The sequence below is a fragment of the Drosophila subobscura genome, chromosome A (assembly GCF_008121235.1).
Source record: "Drosophila subobscura isolate 14011-0131.10 chromosome A, UCBerk_Dsub_1.0, whole genome shotgun sequence".
NCBI classification, from domain to species: Eukaryota; Metazoa; Arthropoda; class Insecta; order Diptera; family Drosophilidae; genus Drosophila; species Drosophila subobscura.
In genome coordinates, this window is record NC_048530.1 from 7,177,789 (window position 1) to 7,192,378 (window position 14,590).

A 14,590-nucleotide genomic window follows, 5' to 3' on the forward strand; every position below is an offset into this window, starting at 1 on the left:
ACACACAGCTAAGCCACATTGGGAGAGAGAGAGAGAGAATGTTTAGATAAATTTATATAAAATTTTAGATAATCTTTTCATGTATCTCGTAACTTGTAGAATATTTAAGCTTAGAGTAACTGCAGCAGAGTGCCTTGAGGAGTGCGGAACCAAGTGCGAAGCAGAGTATACAGTGGGTGAGTGACAGCCCTAGGCAAGATCCTCATTAGCGTGTAATGCTATGCTTTTAAGCAGCTCTCATGTTATTAGATGATTCGAACTTTCCACCAAAAAGAAACACCCATCTGCCACTTCCCCACACAAACACTCGTACAGGCATACAGTTTAGAGTTGAACAACAAATGCGAAGATCTTTCTATCTGCATCAGTTTGTTTACAGCTGAGGCAATATTCCAGGCAACCTACACCTTCAGACACAGACACAGACACAGGCACTCAAATACACATACAGATGCTCATGTGGACGTGCGGTGTCATTGCTGGTGAACTCGTCCACAGAGATCGGAGATCGTAGATCGGTTCGGATCGTTCCGCACGCTCTGCCCTCGACTCGCAGCCAGCCAGCCAGCCAGCCAGCCAGCAGCTACCAGCTCTGAATCCAAATCCGAGTCCAAATCCGAGACTCCGCTGACTGACTGGCCAAGTGGCTTGATGCAACCCAAACGAAGACGTAGACGAAGACCAAAAGCTGTACCTCTACTTGGTATTGGTGGTGCTGTGTGTTTTGGTGATGGTATTGGTGGTGGTGGTGCTGCTGCGGTTGGCAAAATGCGCGATATATAAACCGCGAGCATCGCCAGCGCCATCCACAGTACAAGGCGCGACTTTTGAACGCTGGCAACGCAGCTCCTCCATTGCTACACAGACTCCAACACACTATCGATATCTCGGGCACCCACGGCGAGTGTCTGCCACATACGGTTGTGCCTCCCTCCTCCCGCAATCAGCAATCACCAACCATATAAAGTTGTTTGTTTTTTTTGTGTGCCACGAACAAATCGGGCGAAGAAAGTGCCGCCTGCCAGTGAATTGGATATAACATATAGCTGCTGGGATCTGGCACGATCTGAACTGAGAAGTGCGTGAGAAGTTTGCTTTGAATGTGCATTGTCCGCATATTAGCATAGGAGGAACACAGACACCGAGAGAGCCATGCGACTGGCATTGATACTGGTAAGATTCCGTAATGGTGATTGCACAATCTCCCGGAAGAGATCTACAACCACACCCCCACAACAACCACTCCCACTCCCACTGCCCCCTCCACTGGATCTCTGTATCTCTGGCTCACTGGCTCCGCCTCCCCCTCTTCAAGCCTGACAAATTGCATTTGCATTCCAGTTGCAGTTTCCAGTTGCTCAGCCGGTCAGCTGCCATAGCGGCGGCAAAGCGGGAAAACCAAGCGAAATACCCGCCCCAGGCAGTTCAATGATCTGGCAATGCACAGGATGCAATGATTCAATGCACTATGCCACTCTCCATCATAGAGTGTTGCTCCCTTCTTTTGAGATCTCGCTTGACCTCCTCGCTTGGCTGCACCTTCACTGGCGCTGCCCTTGCCCTTGTCCATCAATCACGGACCACAGCGAAGGGCCATCCACATGGCAGCCACAGTTTGGACGCTAATTGGACGAGCTCTGGCTCAGAGAATGGCCACTTTGTGGCGCAACCAGAACTCGTTTCCTCGCCACTCTGTCACTCTCCCATTTGGTTACATAAAGTTATTACCAGCTGAAAACGGAGGATTGGGAGACAGCTGGGGGCTGGCTTTGGCTTTTGCTTTGGCAGGATAATCTCCGCTTGTCTAATTTACATTTTATTGTCTTGTGCCTGGCTTTAATGTTGCTGTTGTTTGCCACAAGTAATGTTGCAGATGACGTTGTTGTTGGTGTTGCTGTTGATGATGCAACAACGAAAGCCAAACAGTAACAAAAACCAAGCAAAATTTCGAGTCCGACTAATTTGCACGCGTTGCGTGACGATCGTTTGCCTCTGCCTCGTGTTGCTGTTGTTTCTTTGATGTTGCAGCTGTTGATATTTGATGTTGTACAAGCGACTTTGCCACCCCCCAGGGCACCCCGGGCGGGAAAGAAAGTTCAGTGGCAGCAGCAGCAGCAGCAAATGGCACCCATGAGATCTTGAAATTTTGGAGTTCTGTGAATTGCCAGCGAAGAATAATCCATTGCAATCTCTCAGCGGATCCATTCTGTTTGTAAAGTGAAAGGCAGCGCCACAGAGTCGAGTGCAATTAAATTAAATTATTACAGAAAATAGTTGGCAAAGATAAATCAATTGCTGTAGAGACAGATCCGAGTAGTTGCTGCTGCCGGACCATAGATTATATAAAGCAGCAGGCAGCAGGCAGCAGCAACAGCAACATGAGCAACTTTATGCCTCCTCCAGCACCACCGATAACCCCTCTTCGGCAGCTCTTCTGTCCGGGCTCCCACTTGGCTCACATGCTAACATTTGACAACAAATTTTTGCTGGCTTTGTGGCAGCGGTTGTTGTGTGGCAAGTCTGCCGAAAAACTCTTCCTGCTTAACAAGCAAACCAGCAAGAAACGAAGCAACGACAGGCGCAGCAACATAAGCAGCAGCAAAGCCAGCACCAGCCAGCACCCAAGCACCCAGGCAGCCAACAAGAAGAGAGCTATTAAAATGACTTGACACACTGTCCCAGTTTTTCGGGCATTTGCACACAAACATTCACACACACGGCAGTCGAGTACACTCGACGAGTACGACGTACTCCACGAAGCGGTAATTGAGTGACAAAATGCAATTAAAACTAAGCCATCCGCCAGATATTCATTGCTGATCAGGAGGCATTGCTTGCGAAATGGCCCAAGTATGCAGATACTTTGAGGGGTAGTGGGAATGCAGCGATTAAAAGCCGATTAAAATATCGATTGCAAATGCAAAACAGTTTTGCAATCGATTCATAAACGAGAGTCTGTTGTGGGTTGATATTTGAGCAACAACTTGAAGACATATTTCGATAACATTCGATTAAAATATCGATTTATTTTGGAAGAATTATATTTTCCACAAAGTCAAGTTTTCAACACAACAAACGAAAGTTTTTCAATACCAATTCGATAACATATTCGATATATTTATCGATAGGTAATCGGTTTATTCGATTAATCGATGCATCAATCATCCATAAATATAAATAATTAGCAAACAAATTTGCTAGCACTATTTATCGATTGTTATCGATCATAATCGATTAATCATTAACCATAAATCAGCCATAACCGAAGCCATTGCCCTATCTGTCACCATCTGTGGCCAAAAACAAACGACTGAAGACACCGCGAAGCTGCTCACGCCAGAGACGATCGAGCCAGATTCGATTACAACACTACAAGACATGACTAGCCCACCTCCCTGCCTCCCCTGACACCCCTCTCTACCGCTGCTAAAAAGCACCGCAAGCATTCACTTGACGAAATGTCAAATGTGAAACCTTTTAGATGCCCCACTCCCCGAGTCGCGAGCGCATTGATCATTTAACGATCGACGGATCGGCGGATCGGCATCGACATCGATATGGAGATCGAGCTGGTATTGAGATTGAGACCATTGTCGATCGCCTCCATCTCTCTCTCTCTCTCTCTTACCTTGAGCTGAAACAATGCGACAAAAGCTAGACAAAAGCCACTCGTAGCCCGTAACCCAATGCTGATGCTCATGTTTTCTGCTCTTTCAGTGCACCCTGAGTGCGGCCGTGTGCCTGGTGAGCGGTTTGGGTCAGCCGGAGGCTCCCACCAAGGCGTCCAGCTACCCCAAGAAGGTGACAACGCTGAAGAAGCGTCCGACCAAGACACCCACAGCGGCAACCACAGCCTCAGCATCCGCGAGCAGCAGCCCAGCCCTAGGCAGTGGGACGACCAGCAAGCCGAGCAAGCCACGCGTGAAGATCGGAAAGGCCAGCAGGCCCACGACGACGACGACGACGACAACAGGGCCTAGAGGCACCACCAAAGCACCGGCTTTAGCTGCCACCTTTGGCAATCTGCCCGCCGACGATCTGGAGTTCATCAAGGAGCTGGATAAGCAGTTCAAGCTGCACGGCGACAAGATCAAGATCAAGGTGGAGCGAGACAACTCCACGGGCAGTGGCAGTGGCTCCGGCAAGAACAGCAAACGCACCATCGAAGGGGATCTGGGGTGAGTCAATCATCGAATCGAAACCCAATCGGAAACTGAAATTATAATCACGCGAATGTCTTGTCTGTAGATATGGCTATGCCCATCAGGGTTACGACTACACGCCGCCCAAGTTCATGTTCTATCCGTACTCGCAGCACGACATTCCGGCCACAGAGGCGCCACTGGATACGTACAGCAGCTATGAACCCTCTGGCTTTGCCCTGCCACAGCCGCAGGGACCGGAGGAGGAGGAGGAGCCGCAGGAGCATCAGCAGGAGCACCAACAGCCGCCGCAGCAGGAGCAACACGTGACCAGCGTGACCATCGAGCCGTCGTACTCGTACGAGCTGAAGCCACAGACCACCTACGAGACACAGGCACCGCATCCGACACAGCCGCAGGAGCACCAGCCGCATCCAAGCCATCCTGGACTGGAGCAGCCACAGATTGACCTGCCGCAGGAGGAGGAGCATGGGGATCAGGGCGGCTACCAAGAGCCCGTCATCGTTCTGCGCATCCCAGGGCCCGCCAAGTATGCCGCCCATCTGCAGACCCTGCTGCAGCAGTACCTCGAGATTCGGGCCGCCCAGTACTTGAGTCTGCTCCAAGAGGCCGAGCAGCATCAGCAGCATCAGCAGCAGCAACAACATCAGCAGCAGCAACATGTGGATCTCTCGCAGCAATATGGCTCCCCCGAGCAGGTGCCCTACCATCCCGATGTGAGCTATGCCCATCAGCTGGCACCCACGCCACAGCCAGTGCAGTATGCGGCCATCGATGATGTCTATCAGAGCTACAAGGGGCGCCACCAGCAGCAGCAGCAGCAGCAGCAGCAGCAACTGCAACTGCAACAGCAGCAACATCAACATCAGCAGCAATACGAGCAGCCACCGCCCGAGGCCTACTATGCGCCAACGGGCTACCAGCAGCAGACGCAGTTCTACTACGCCCAACCGCAGTCCCATGGCCACGGGCAGGGGCAGACGCAGCCGCAGCTCTACCTGATAGCCATGGCCCCACAGCCGGATTACGGAGAGGCAGCTCCACAGGCGGACTACGGAGAACAACATCAGCAACAGCAGCAGCAGCAGCAGCATCAGCAGCAACAGCAACCGATCTATGTTCCCGAATCGGAGCCACCCTCGGCACCCGAGGCGGAGCACGAGCAGGAGCACAGTCTACCCATCACGGAGAACAATCCGCGGCCCACTCACACCAAGGTCATCTTCAATACACATTCCAGCCACATGTATCCCGCCCTGCGGCAATACTCCCAGCAGCTGCAGCAGCACCAACACCACCAGGAGCAGCAGCAGCAGCAGCAGGTGGAGCAGCAGGAGGGCGCCTCCGAGGAGAGTGCTCCCAGTGGCCAGCGGCCGTTCAACTACCACGCCCACAACCTCAAGATGCGGCAGGGCAAGCGTTCGGCGAAGGCGCAACCCGAGGCGGCAGCCAGTGACCAGCGACTGCAGCAGATCCGCGAGTACGTGCGGGAGAAGCTCGGGGCGGAGATGGGCTCGGCGGTGGAGTACAAGACGACACAGCTGCTGGAGGGCTAACAGTTTAGCCTTCTCCCCATCCATTCTTAGTACTAACTTGTAATTGTAATCGTAATTGTTGTTGAAGTTGCTTCTCGTGCCTGAAATCCGTTCATTAGTATTTATTCTGCCTCCAACGAGGGGTTGTCCCGCCCATCAAAACATCCCAAAACTGTGCACCACACCACAGCAATCTCTACAAGGCATTGCCGACTCTTTGGCGGGGCAGCTAAGTTAACCGCCTGGAAGTATGCAGTGTCTTTCGCTGAGCAGCTCAGAAGTAGGCACTGGCCAGAGAGTTACCCCAGGCCGCGAGTCTCTCGCCGCACCTCACATCATCATTCAATCATCCATCCATTTCCATCTCCAGCTGCGCTTTTCATTCCCATTTATTATGTGTTGTTTTATGTGTTCTTTTTTTTTGTGTTTGTGTTTTTTGTTGAACACAAAAATGTGCTGAAAGCGTGTGCAATAATTAGTCTGTAACTGTAACGAAATGTACTTCATGAATTTACATACATATGTATCTCTGTACTCATATTTTTACATAATTAAACGAAAACCAAAATCAATTTGTAAGCCACACACCACAAGGGTGCAGGGTGCTCGTTTGCTGGTTGCTTCTACCAAAGGGGGGGCAGCAGATTACAGTGCCATAAGTAGTCACGGAAGTCAATCACGAAAACCCATAAAAATAGCCAAAAGTGCTGTTTGGCGAAATGAAAATCGAAATAACTGGTGTGCTAAATGCCAAACATTACGAATATTTGCTGGCATTCGTAATCGAAAAACACGCAAAACAACTCAAACAAAACACGCTGCGAAAAATATACAATAGGAAATGCAGCGCTGAATAGTCAATGGGGTGGATCACTTGACGATCCATCAGGCACTTTATGAGTGAATTTCATGGTAGATTATTTGGTGTTCATGAAAGTGTTCTAAGCAAGGGAAGTCTGATCGCCAAGGATTACTTTTGCTGATCAGCTTGAATGTTCCGATCTTCCAGTCAGATGTACACTTCTACTGATCATCTACTGATCATTTTCTGATCACCTTTGATGGCCTAGTCAGGTGTACTCGTACTTGAGCGCTAATGCAGATGTTTCTATACAAGCATCCGATCCCTATTCCATGGTATATTTTCCCTTGTTATTGTCGGTTCCGCTCTCTTTAACGTCCAGTGATCTAGTGATCTAATGTATGGCAATTCCAGTTCCAGAAATAACTCCACAACGCTCAATGACTTTCACATAGTTGCCGCAAATTGGTGGCGTTTCTTCCTTGCCACATCAGGCAGCATTGCAGCATTGCGGCCTAAACGCTGTTTACGTAAAGATCCCCATCGGTGGCAGCAACAAAAGCAGCAGCAGCAGCAGCACCAGGTATGGCCGCTAACAATTAGCATAATCAGCTGCCGCAATGGATGGTAAATTGTGCCAATTTCTATAATTTTGAAATGCGGCAGCGTCTCTTTCGACTTTCCACTTAAATTAAAAAGAAACCAGGAGAAGGAGGCCTAAAAAGTGTTGAGCGGAGAAGGGTATGGGAATGGGTGTGGATATGCATAGAGTGAAGTGCCACAAAATACAATGCCACTTCCGCAATCTCTGGTTGAAAGACTTCTTTCCCACTTGCATTCCCCATTTGCATACTCTGCGGTCTTCCTGCCCATCGACTGATGAGCTGATGGACTCATGTCTGATCTGTGGCTTCCCGCACCGGACAGCTTCTTGGAACTGTGCCCAAGCAGGGACCGAGCCCCGCCCTGGATGTAGGAAATCGAAAGTTTCTGGTTGTCATTGCTGTCACGAATGACCGGGCCGCGGCCGGGAACACTGCCAAAACCCCACCTCTGCCACCCACCTCTGGACTCAAACTGATTTAAATGATGAAAGAAAACTTTCAATTGGGATCGACTGCCGCTTCCCAGCTGCTGGCGTTGCTGCTTCCTTCTAATGAATCACGGCCATTTCCGCTCGACATCCAGATCCAGAAAAAACCCAAAAACCATAGTGAAGAAAAACTCTCGTTATGATCTGCACGACCTGCCGCAACAATGGACCCATAAACCAACCGAACAACTGCAAGAAATTAATAAGTTCCAAGACCCGCCAGAGATGGTGCCAAAGTGCCGAGCCGGTGTCTCGTCTCCTCCACAAAACGTAACAATTTTCAAAACATTTTCCAAAGCGTTGCAGCTGCCGCCACAGTGGCACGAATGCTGATGGGAAATCTTAACTATTTTTAAGACATATTTAAAGGTAATTAAACTGGTTCCTTCAATGATTAATGTCTAAGGTTTTGTGTCTATAATAGCATAAATATTGATAATGGAAAGAGGTGGAATATTTTTTGTTTTTTTTGTATACATTTTCAGACATGTCTTAATTTGTTCAAATTTATCTAGAAATGTATGCGACAGATTCGCCCTTCTATCATGGCAATTTTTAATTATCTAAAACTATCTTTTCACATTTAATTTGTGGCTCGCTGGCTCCACTGTTCGTTCGTGAGCCGACGTCATCGTTTGCTGTCCGCTTATCGATGCCGCTTGCTGCTGCTGTCTGTCCGTCCGTCTGTGTGTCCGTCTGTCTGACACTTTTTTTCTGCCTGTGCCGCTGCCGCTGTTGTGGCTGGCTCTGCTGTTTGCCATTGGATTTGTGGCGGCTGCAGCTTTTGGCCACATAACGGGGCATGGATCGCAATCGCATTCGCATTCGGTTGTTGGCCAGGTTGTTGATCTTCACACACACACGCACGCACACACACACACACATCAAGATTTTCGCTTTGCTTCGCTTTTGATTATTACGGCCATTATCGTTGGCGTTAAGTGTGGCAAGTCTGTTTCGGTGTTTGTTTGTTTGCCTGCCGCTGCCTCTACCACCAGAATATTAATCTATATAAATCATACGCCCTGTGGGGCGGGGGGCACGTAAACGAAATGCATTTAATGGCAAATTTGAGATCGTGTGCCAAAAGTCTGAAAAAGCAATCAATAGGCAGCACCACCCTCACAGTTCGATCCTTCTGGCCGTATGCCTTGAGCCGCCGCGTAATCTGGAAATTGGCATCAACATTGTTGCCGCCTGCCTTTTGGGTTTGTTTCTCTTTTCTTTTTCTTTTTTTTTTGGTTTGCAACTGCAACATTTGATCGAAAATCATCATAAATCTTGCAGCCAGTCTCTGCATCTCTCTCTCTCTCTCTCTCTCTCTCTCTCTCTCTCTCACTCCATGCTAATTATTATGCACTGAATCAGTGACCATGAAGCCAAAACATTTGCCCATCCATCCATCCATCCATCCATCCAGTCATCCCATGGAGCTGCTGCTGCTGCTACTCATGCGGTTTGCATCGGTTGAGGCACCTCTCTTGTGGCAGACAGTCTCTCTCGGAAATGGCTTAAGGGGGGGAAAACCAAGCCAACAAATATGCCGAGAACCCATCCTACAGGGCACAGCCATGATATCCAGCCTCTGGAAGTGGATTGCAGTGGATTGGGTGACCATTGGCCACTCCCAGATCGATGTCCAATAAATGGCTTTTGCTCGCGAGGATTTTACAAGTCAATTACTGGTATTACGTACCATTTGGAGCCCCAAACATTTCATTGAACTGTTGTCGTCTCTTGGCTTGTCTGTCTATTTGGCTCATGGCTTAATTGGCCATCAAAGTCACAAAGTTGAGGCCTGAGAAACCAGTTCTATCGTTTTTTCCTGTTGTGCGGAGGAGCAGAGTAGTCCATGAGTCCATGAGCGTCTTAGTGTCTCAAAGTCTCTCGGAGATTGGGGGATCATCGATCGGGTATCGGGTATCGGGGATGGGTCATTATGGGTGTACATATCACGCATACGCCAAGTGCGTTTTTCGTCGATTGCCTCGTTACAATTTCAATTGTCATCGAAAGTGAATCTCTGTTTCGCTTTTCTCTCTCTCTCTCCCTCTCCTTTACTCTCTAGCTCTCACTCCCTCTCACTCGCTGTGTCTGTGTGTGGTTTTTGTTTGCTTTGGCCTGCACATTCGCATAAATTTTCCGCTGCAACGGTCCGCATCATTATAAAAGCCGCACTGCGCCAGCGTGCCGCAAACACTTGCACCACAAACCCAAACGCGTTCACACCACATGTCCGCGAACAGAGCGCGCCAGCATCATCCACGGACTAATCCTCCTCAACAGCAGTGCTCCACCCACACCACAATGGGCAGTGCCACTCCACTAGTGCGCAGCCGCAGCCTGCTCTGCCTCTGTCTGCTGCTACTCGTAAGTAATCCTCAGGGCAACGCCTGCGCTTGCTCTTCACTTTTTTTTTGTTCTTGTGCAAAGTGAACCCAACGGAAATCCTCCTTAAATACAGTGTGCAAAATAGTTCCATAATTTTCAGAGGACGATCATTTGAGATGCAAAATAAATATGGAAAAGCTTAGCTTGCAGGATATAAATTGCTCAAATGGATAAACCCATAAATAAATCTAGAAATTGACAGGATTGATTGGTCTTTGTCTGATTTCATGAGTGCAAAAGAAAATCTCATCCAAAATTATTTGAAACTCCATCAAGAAATTTCCATTGTTACAATTGTTTAACTTGTAACTTTGATAGCGATGTGAGACATTTCTCTTTAGAATCTCCTGTAGAATAAATCGCATATTTCAGCTGTGATTTTGTGGTGCATTTTCCATCATCGCAAAGTGCCCATCCATCAACAATTGCGTGCAGCAATCATTTCATGCCACAACGTGTGTGTGTGTGCCACAACATTGCTTTATCCTCACCATCCTCAACATTCAAACGATCCAACGATCTGTGGGCCATTGAACCTGAGACAAGCGAACGAACGAGTGGCTCCCCATGCGCCAAACTCAATCATTTAGAAATTGCAATCACCCTGTTGTGTGTTGCCTGTTGTTTGTTGTGTTCCCTCCTCCCCTCACTGATCGACAAAAGCGAAAGTTAAATCGGTTAAATATACTCAATTTAATTAGTTTAATTGCAAAATGTGTATGTTTTGGCTCACACAAATTGGAGCACTTTTCCGTTTGAATTTCGATGACAACTGGCCGTGAAATTGATCAGCTAAGCCCCTCGGGCCTACCTCTACCCTTCTTCAGATGTCAACACTGTGTGATGCTGTGTCCGTGACCGCAGGAACCTCTGGCCGCAGCCACAGCCACAGTCGCCGACGCTCTGGCGGAGTTGGAGCTCAGACGCTGGAGGAGCAATCAGACTCTGTGCCGGACCAGCTGGCACTTGCAGGACGCACCCACACCAGACGCGGCTCCAGCCATACAGTGCACCACAGCAGATCCAAAGAGGCGAACAACAAAGGTGAGTCGCAGAGATTTCAATTAAGGAAACATCTGTAACATCTGTGGCACCCTTCTGTCCCCTTACAGATTATGCCTACGGGCAGGTGGAACTGAATCTGGTGCGACCCGATTCTGAGGCTTTGTATCCCAGCAGTCTGAGCACGACCTCAGCTTCAGTCGGTAGTGCAATTCGGGTGGGTTCCGCTCCGTCAGCAGCAGCAGCAGGAGCCTCGATGAACCATCAGGACACAATCACGCTGGAGGATTCGCAGAGTGCCGCCGAGTATGTGGCAAATGCCATTAAGTTGGCCTACAAGCAGCCACAGATACAGATGCAGCAGCCACAGATACAAATGCAGCAGCCACAGCTACAATCGCAAGCACAGGCAGCACCAAAGGAGCCACAGGCCACATCCGAGCAGCCGCAACGGGATGAGGAACGGGAGCGACAGCTCCTGGAGTTGCACATGCAAAAGGAGCTGCAGGCGCAGCAGCAGGCGCAGCAAGCGCCCGCACCCGTGTACGAGAAGGAGCCGGTGACACGCAGCTATGAGCTCTACGAACAGGCAGAACCCTCGACACAGTCCCAAGCTCAAGCCCAGTCGGGGGAGATCGAGCGGCAGTATCGGACAAAGTACTACAATTATGTGCCGTATCCGGCAACGCAGCTGTACCGCAATCTGGAGGCTGAGGCCGAGGAGAAGGTGCGCGTGTCCGCCTCCACGGAGATACCCAAGTCGGAGATCATGAAGCAGATCGAGAAGTCGGTAATTAAGTACATGAAGGAGCTGGAGGCGGAGGGCAAGATCCTAAGCACGCCACAGGAGCAGTCGATGCCGCCGCCGCTGATTAAAACCTACTACAAGCCGGCTTCTGCCTCGATTTCTGTGTCCTCGACATCTCCATCCTCCGCGACAGTGGGCTCTGCCACAGCGTTATCCTCGCTGTCCGATGAGAAGCGTTACAGCAGCAGCACGGTGAGACCAAAGTACACAGCAGCGCCGGGCCAGGGTCGCCAGCAGCAGTCGTCATCGTCATTGTCCTCATCGTCGTCGTCGTCGTCCTATCACCACCATCATCCCAGTGGCCATCATCATCAGCCGCAACAGCAGCAGCACCAGGGCAAGGCTCACCAGCATCTCCACTCCCAGTCTCAGTCCCAGTCCCATTCCCAGTCGCACTCCCAGTCCCAATCCCAGTTGCATCCTCTATCCCACGCACAGGCAAAGCCCGCACAAGTGCAGCACTTCCAGTCAGAGACGGAGACCGCCTATCAAGCGCCCGACCTGCCCATGGACGAGCTCAGTCCGAATGTCGAGTTCATCTACAAGATCAAGACGCGTGCCCCGCTGCAGACGGCCACCGTGAAGACGGTCTCCAAGCCCTACACACTGCCCCTGAAGAACACGGAGCACTTTGATCATGGCGCTGCCCTCAAAAACATCGAAGAGTTTGATCTGTCCCATGTGGTCGCTGGATCAGAGCGGGAACGGGAGAGGGAACGGGAACGGGACCGTGATCGGGAGACGGGAGAAGAGCTGCTGCATCACCACCAGCAGCAGCAGCAGCACCAGCACCAGCACCAGCACACGCGGGCAACCAATGGGAAGCCACACAAGCTGTACTTCAACTCGGAGATCTATCACGACATCAACTCGCTGCCTTTCAAGGGCGGCGACAAGGGACGACACGATCCGGAGGCGGAGCGGGTCATCCAGGAGTACCGGCACAAGCTGAAGGCAGCCACCGGGGATCTCCATCCGGACTACAAGGGCTACACGGGCTACTTTGCCGAGCCGGATCCAGACTCGGAGCGCGAGGAGCGAGAGCAGGCGAAGCTGCAGCTGCAGCTGCAACTGCAATTGCAGTCCCAGGAAGATGGTTATCCCATAGTCAATCCCTATCCCTATCTGCTGAAGAAGGAGCCGCTGGGCGCCTCCAAGTACGAGGATGAGCACGAATCCTGGGCGGAGCAGCCGCTCCGTCTGGTCCACACACACGGCCACCCACTCGGCCACAGCCAGAGCCACGCCCACGCTCATGCCCATGCCCATGGCCATGCCAAGAGCCAGCACAAAGGGCAGCAGGGCCAAAGTCAGGGTCAAGGTGGTGGGATCAACAGCAGCCTGGAGTACGACAGCTACAGCCCCCGGTTCAATAATAATCCCGAGGGTTACGGCTACCAGCACACGTACAAGGGCTCCTCTGGCGGTGGCGGAGGCGGGTCAGTGCCAGCCGGAGGTGGGGGCAAGCGTGGCAAGCGAGGCGGCAGCGGTGGCAACCTTCAACCGAATCCGGGCAAGAAGCAGCTGCGAACGGGAGGCGCCGCCAGTGCGGGTGGCGATCTGGAGGCCAGCCTCGCCCTGAGGCCACCACCCAAGAAGTAATTCTACCCCCAAGCCACCTAACCCCCATCACCCCCACCCAACCCATCATAGCTGATTTTATGTAACATTTTGTTGATTGTTGAAAGTGTGTTGTTGTTTTTTTTTTTTGTTAGTTACTATAAGTATTTTATGATTATTTATTATATGGCCAGCTGCCCGGACCTGGAGCCCCGATAGCCGGGACTTGTCAGCATTCTGAAGTAGAAAAGCGCAAACCAATTACCCAATAATAAACGAACAGTAAATGCGAGATTGGAAAGTGTTTTGTTTGTTTCACCCGAACCCAAATAGCTTTCCGAATTCCATGGGAAGGTGGAGTTTCTGATGGAGCTTTGAGACGATGCATCGGCTGCACTGCATGAGAATGTTTGACCATTTCACGCAGACAAGTCCTGGACTTTTCACCTACATGTGTACATATACATACATATATGTATTTATATATGTATGAGTCCCATAGGAATCTTTGTCATGCAAATCTCTTGTTCAGGAAGGAATTTTGAAGGGATTATGGTGAAGACATCCTAAAAGTAAATACCAAAGACCCGATACATCGAAACTGTTCAGCTTATGTTGTTATACCCGGTACTCGAAGAGTAAATAGGGTATATTGTATTTGTGCGGATAACGGTTGTATGTAACGCACAGAAGGAAACGTTTCCGACCCCATACAGTATATATATTCTTGATCAGCATCAATAGCCGAGTCGATTGAGCCATTTCTGTCTGTCCGTCTATCCGTCCGTACGTCTATCCGTCTGTCCGTCTGTCCGTCTGTCCGTCTGTCCGTCCGTCTTGTTGAGCGCCTGGATCTCAGAGACTATAAAAGGTAGAGCCACCAAATTTTGCATCCATACTTCTGTATGCTCACACTGTTACAAGTGTATTTCAAAAATGAGCCCCGCCCCCGCAAAATGGCGGAATCCTCCCAAATCTACAAGCTTTTAGATAAAAGAAAAAGATAAAAACGCCATTCCGTAGGGAAGGACCATATCTATCAGTTCACCAAATTGGGATCCATTTGGATCAGTATTATGGCCACAATGAAGAAATTAATTTGCAGTGGCTTAGCCCACCCCGTCCCGCAGCTTATATTTATTTTTTGCACATTCTCTCATTCACACTCTGCTTCTGCCTCTGGCACGTCTCTGCCTCTGCCTCTGCCGCGTCTGTGCCCTAACTCTGCAGTGTGTT

At 50.1% G+C, this 14,590-nt stretch overlaps 2 protein-coding genes across 2 annotated transcripts; both read left to right on the top strand.

The window, feature by feature from the left end:
* The first annotated feature begins 787 nt into the window (after window positions 1-787).
* LOC117900346 (putative uncharacterized protein DDB_G0271606) lies at window positions 788-6,203 on the top strand. Its single transcript, XM_034810692.1, has 3 exons — window positions 788-1,173; window positions 3,718-4,178; window positions 4,249-6,203. Exons 1-3 carry the CDS (start codon window positions 1,153-1,155, stop codon window positions 5,717-5,719), a joined length of 1,953 nt encoding a protein of 650 aa, XP_034666583.1. The 5' UTR covers window positions 788-1,152; the 3' UTR covers window positions 5,720-6,203.
* A 3,697-nt stretch (window positions 6,204-9,900) lies between these two features.
* LOC117894590 (chromatin modification-related protein eaf-1) lies at window positions 9,901-13,416 on the top strand. The gene is made up of 5 exons (XM_034801741.1): window positions 9,901-9,963; window positions 10,812-11,028; window positions 11,097-11,185; window positions 11,255-12,136; window positions 12,209-13,416. Exons 1-5 carry the CDS (start codon window positions 9,901-9,903, stop codon window positions 13,394-13,396), a joined length of 2,439 nt encoding a protein of 812 aa, XP_034657632.1. The 3' UTR covers window positions 13,397-13,416.
* The last annotated feature ends 1,174 nt before the right edge of the window (window positions 13,417-14,590 follow it).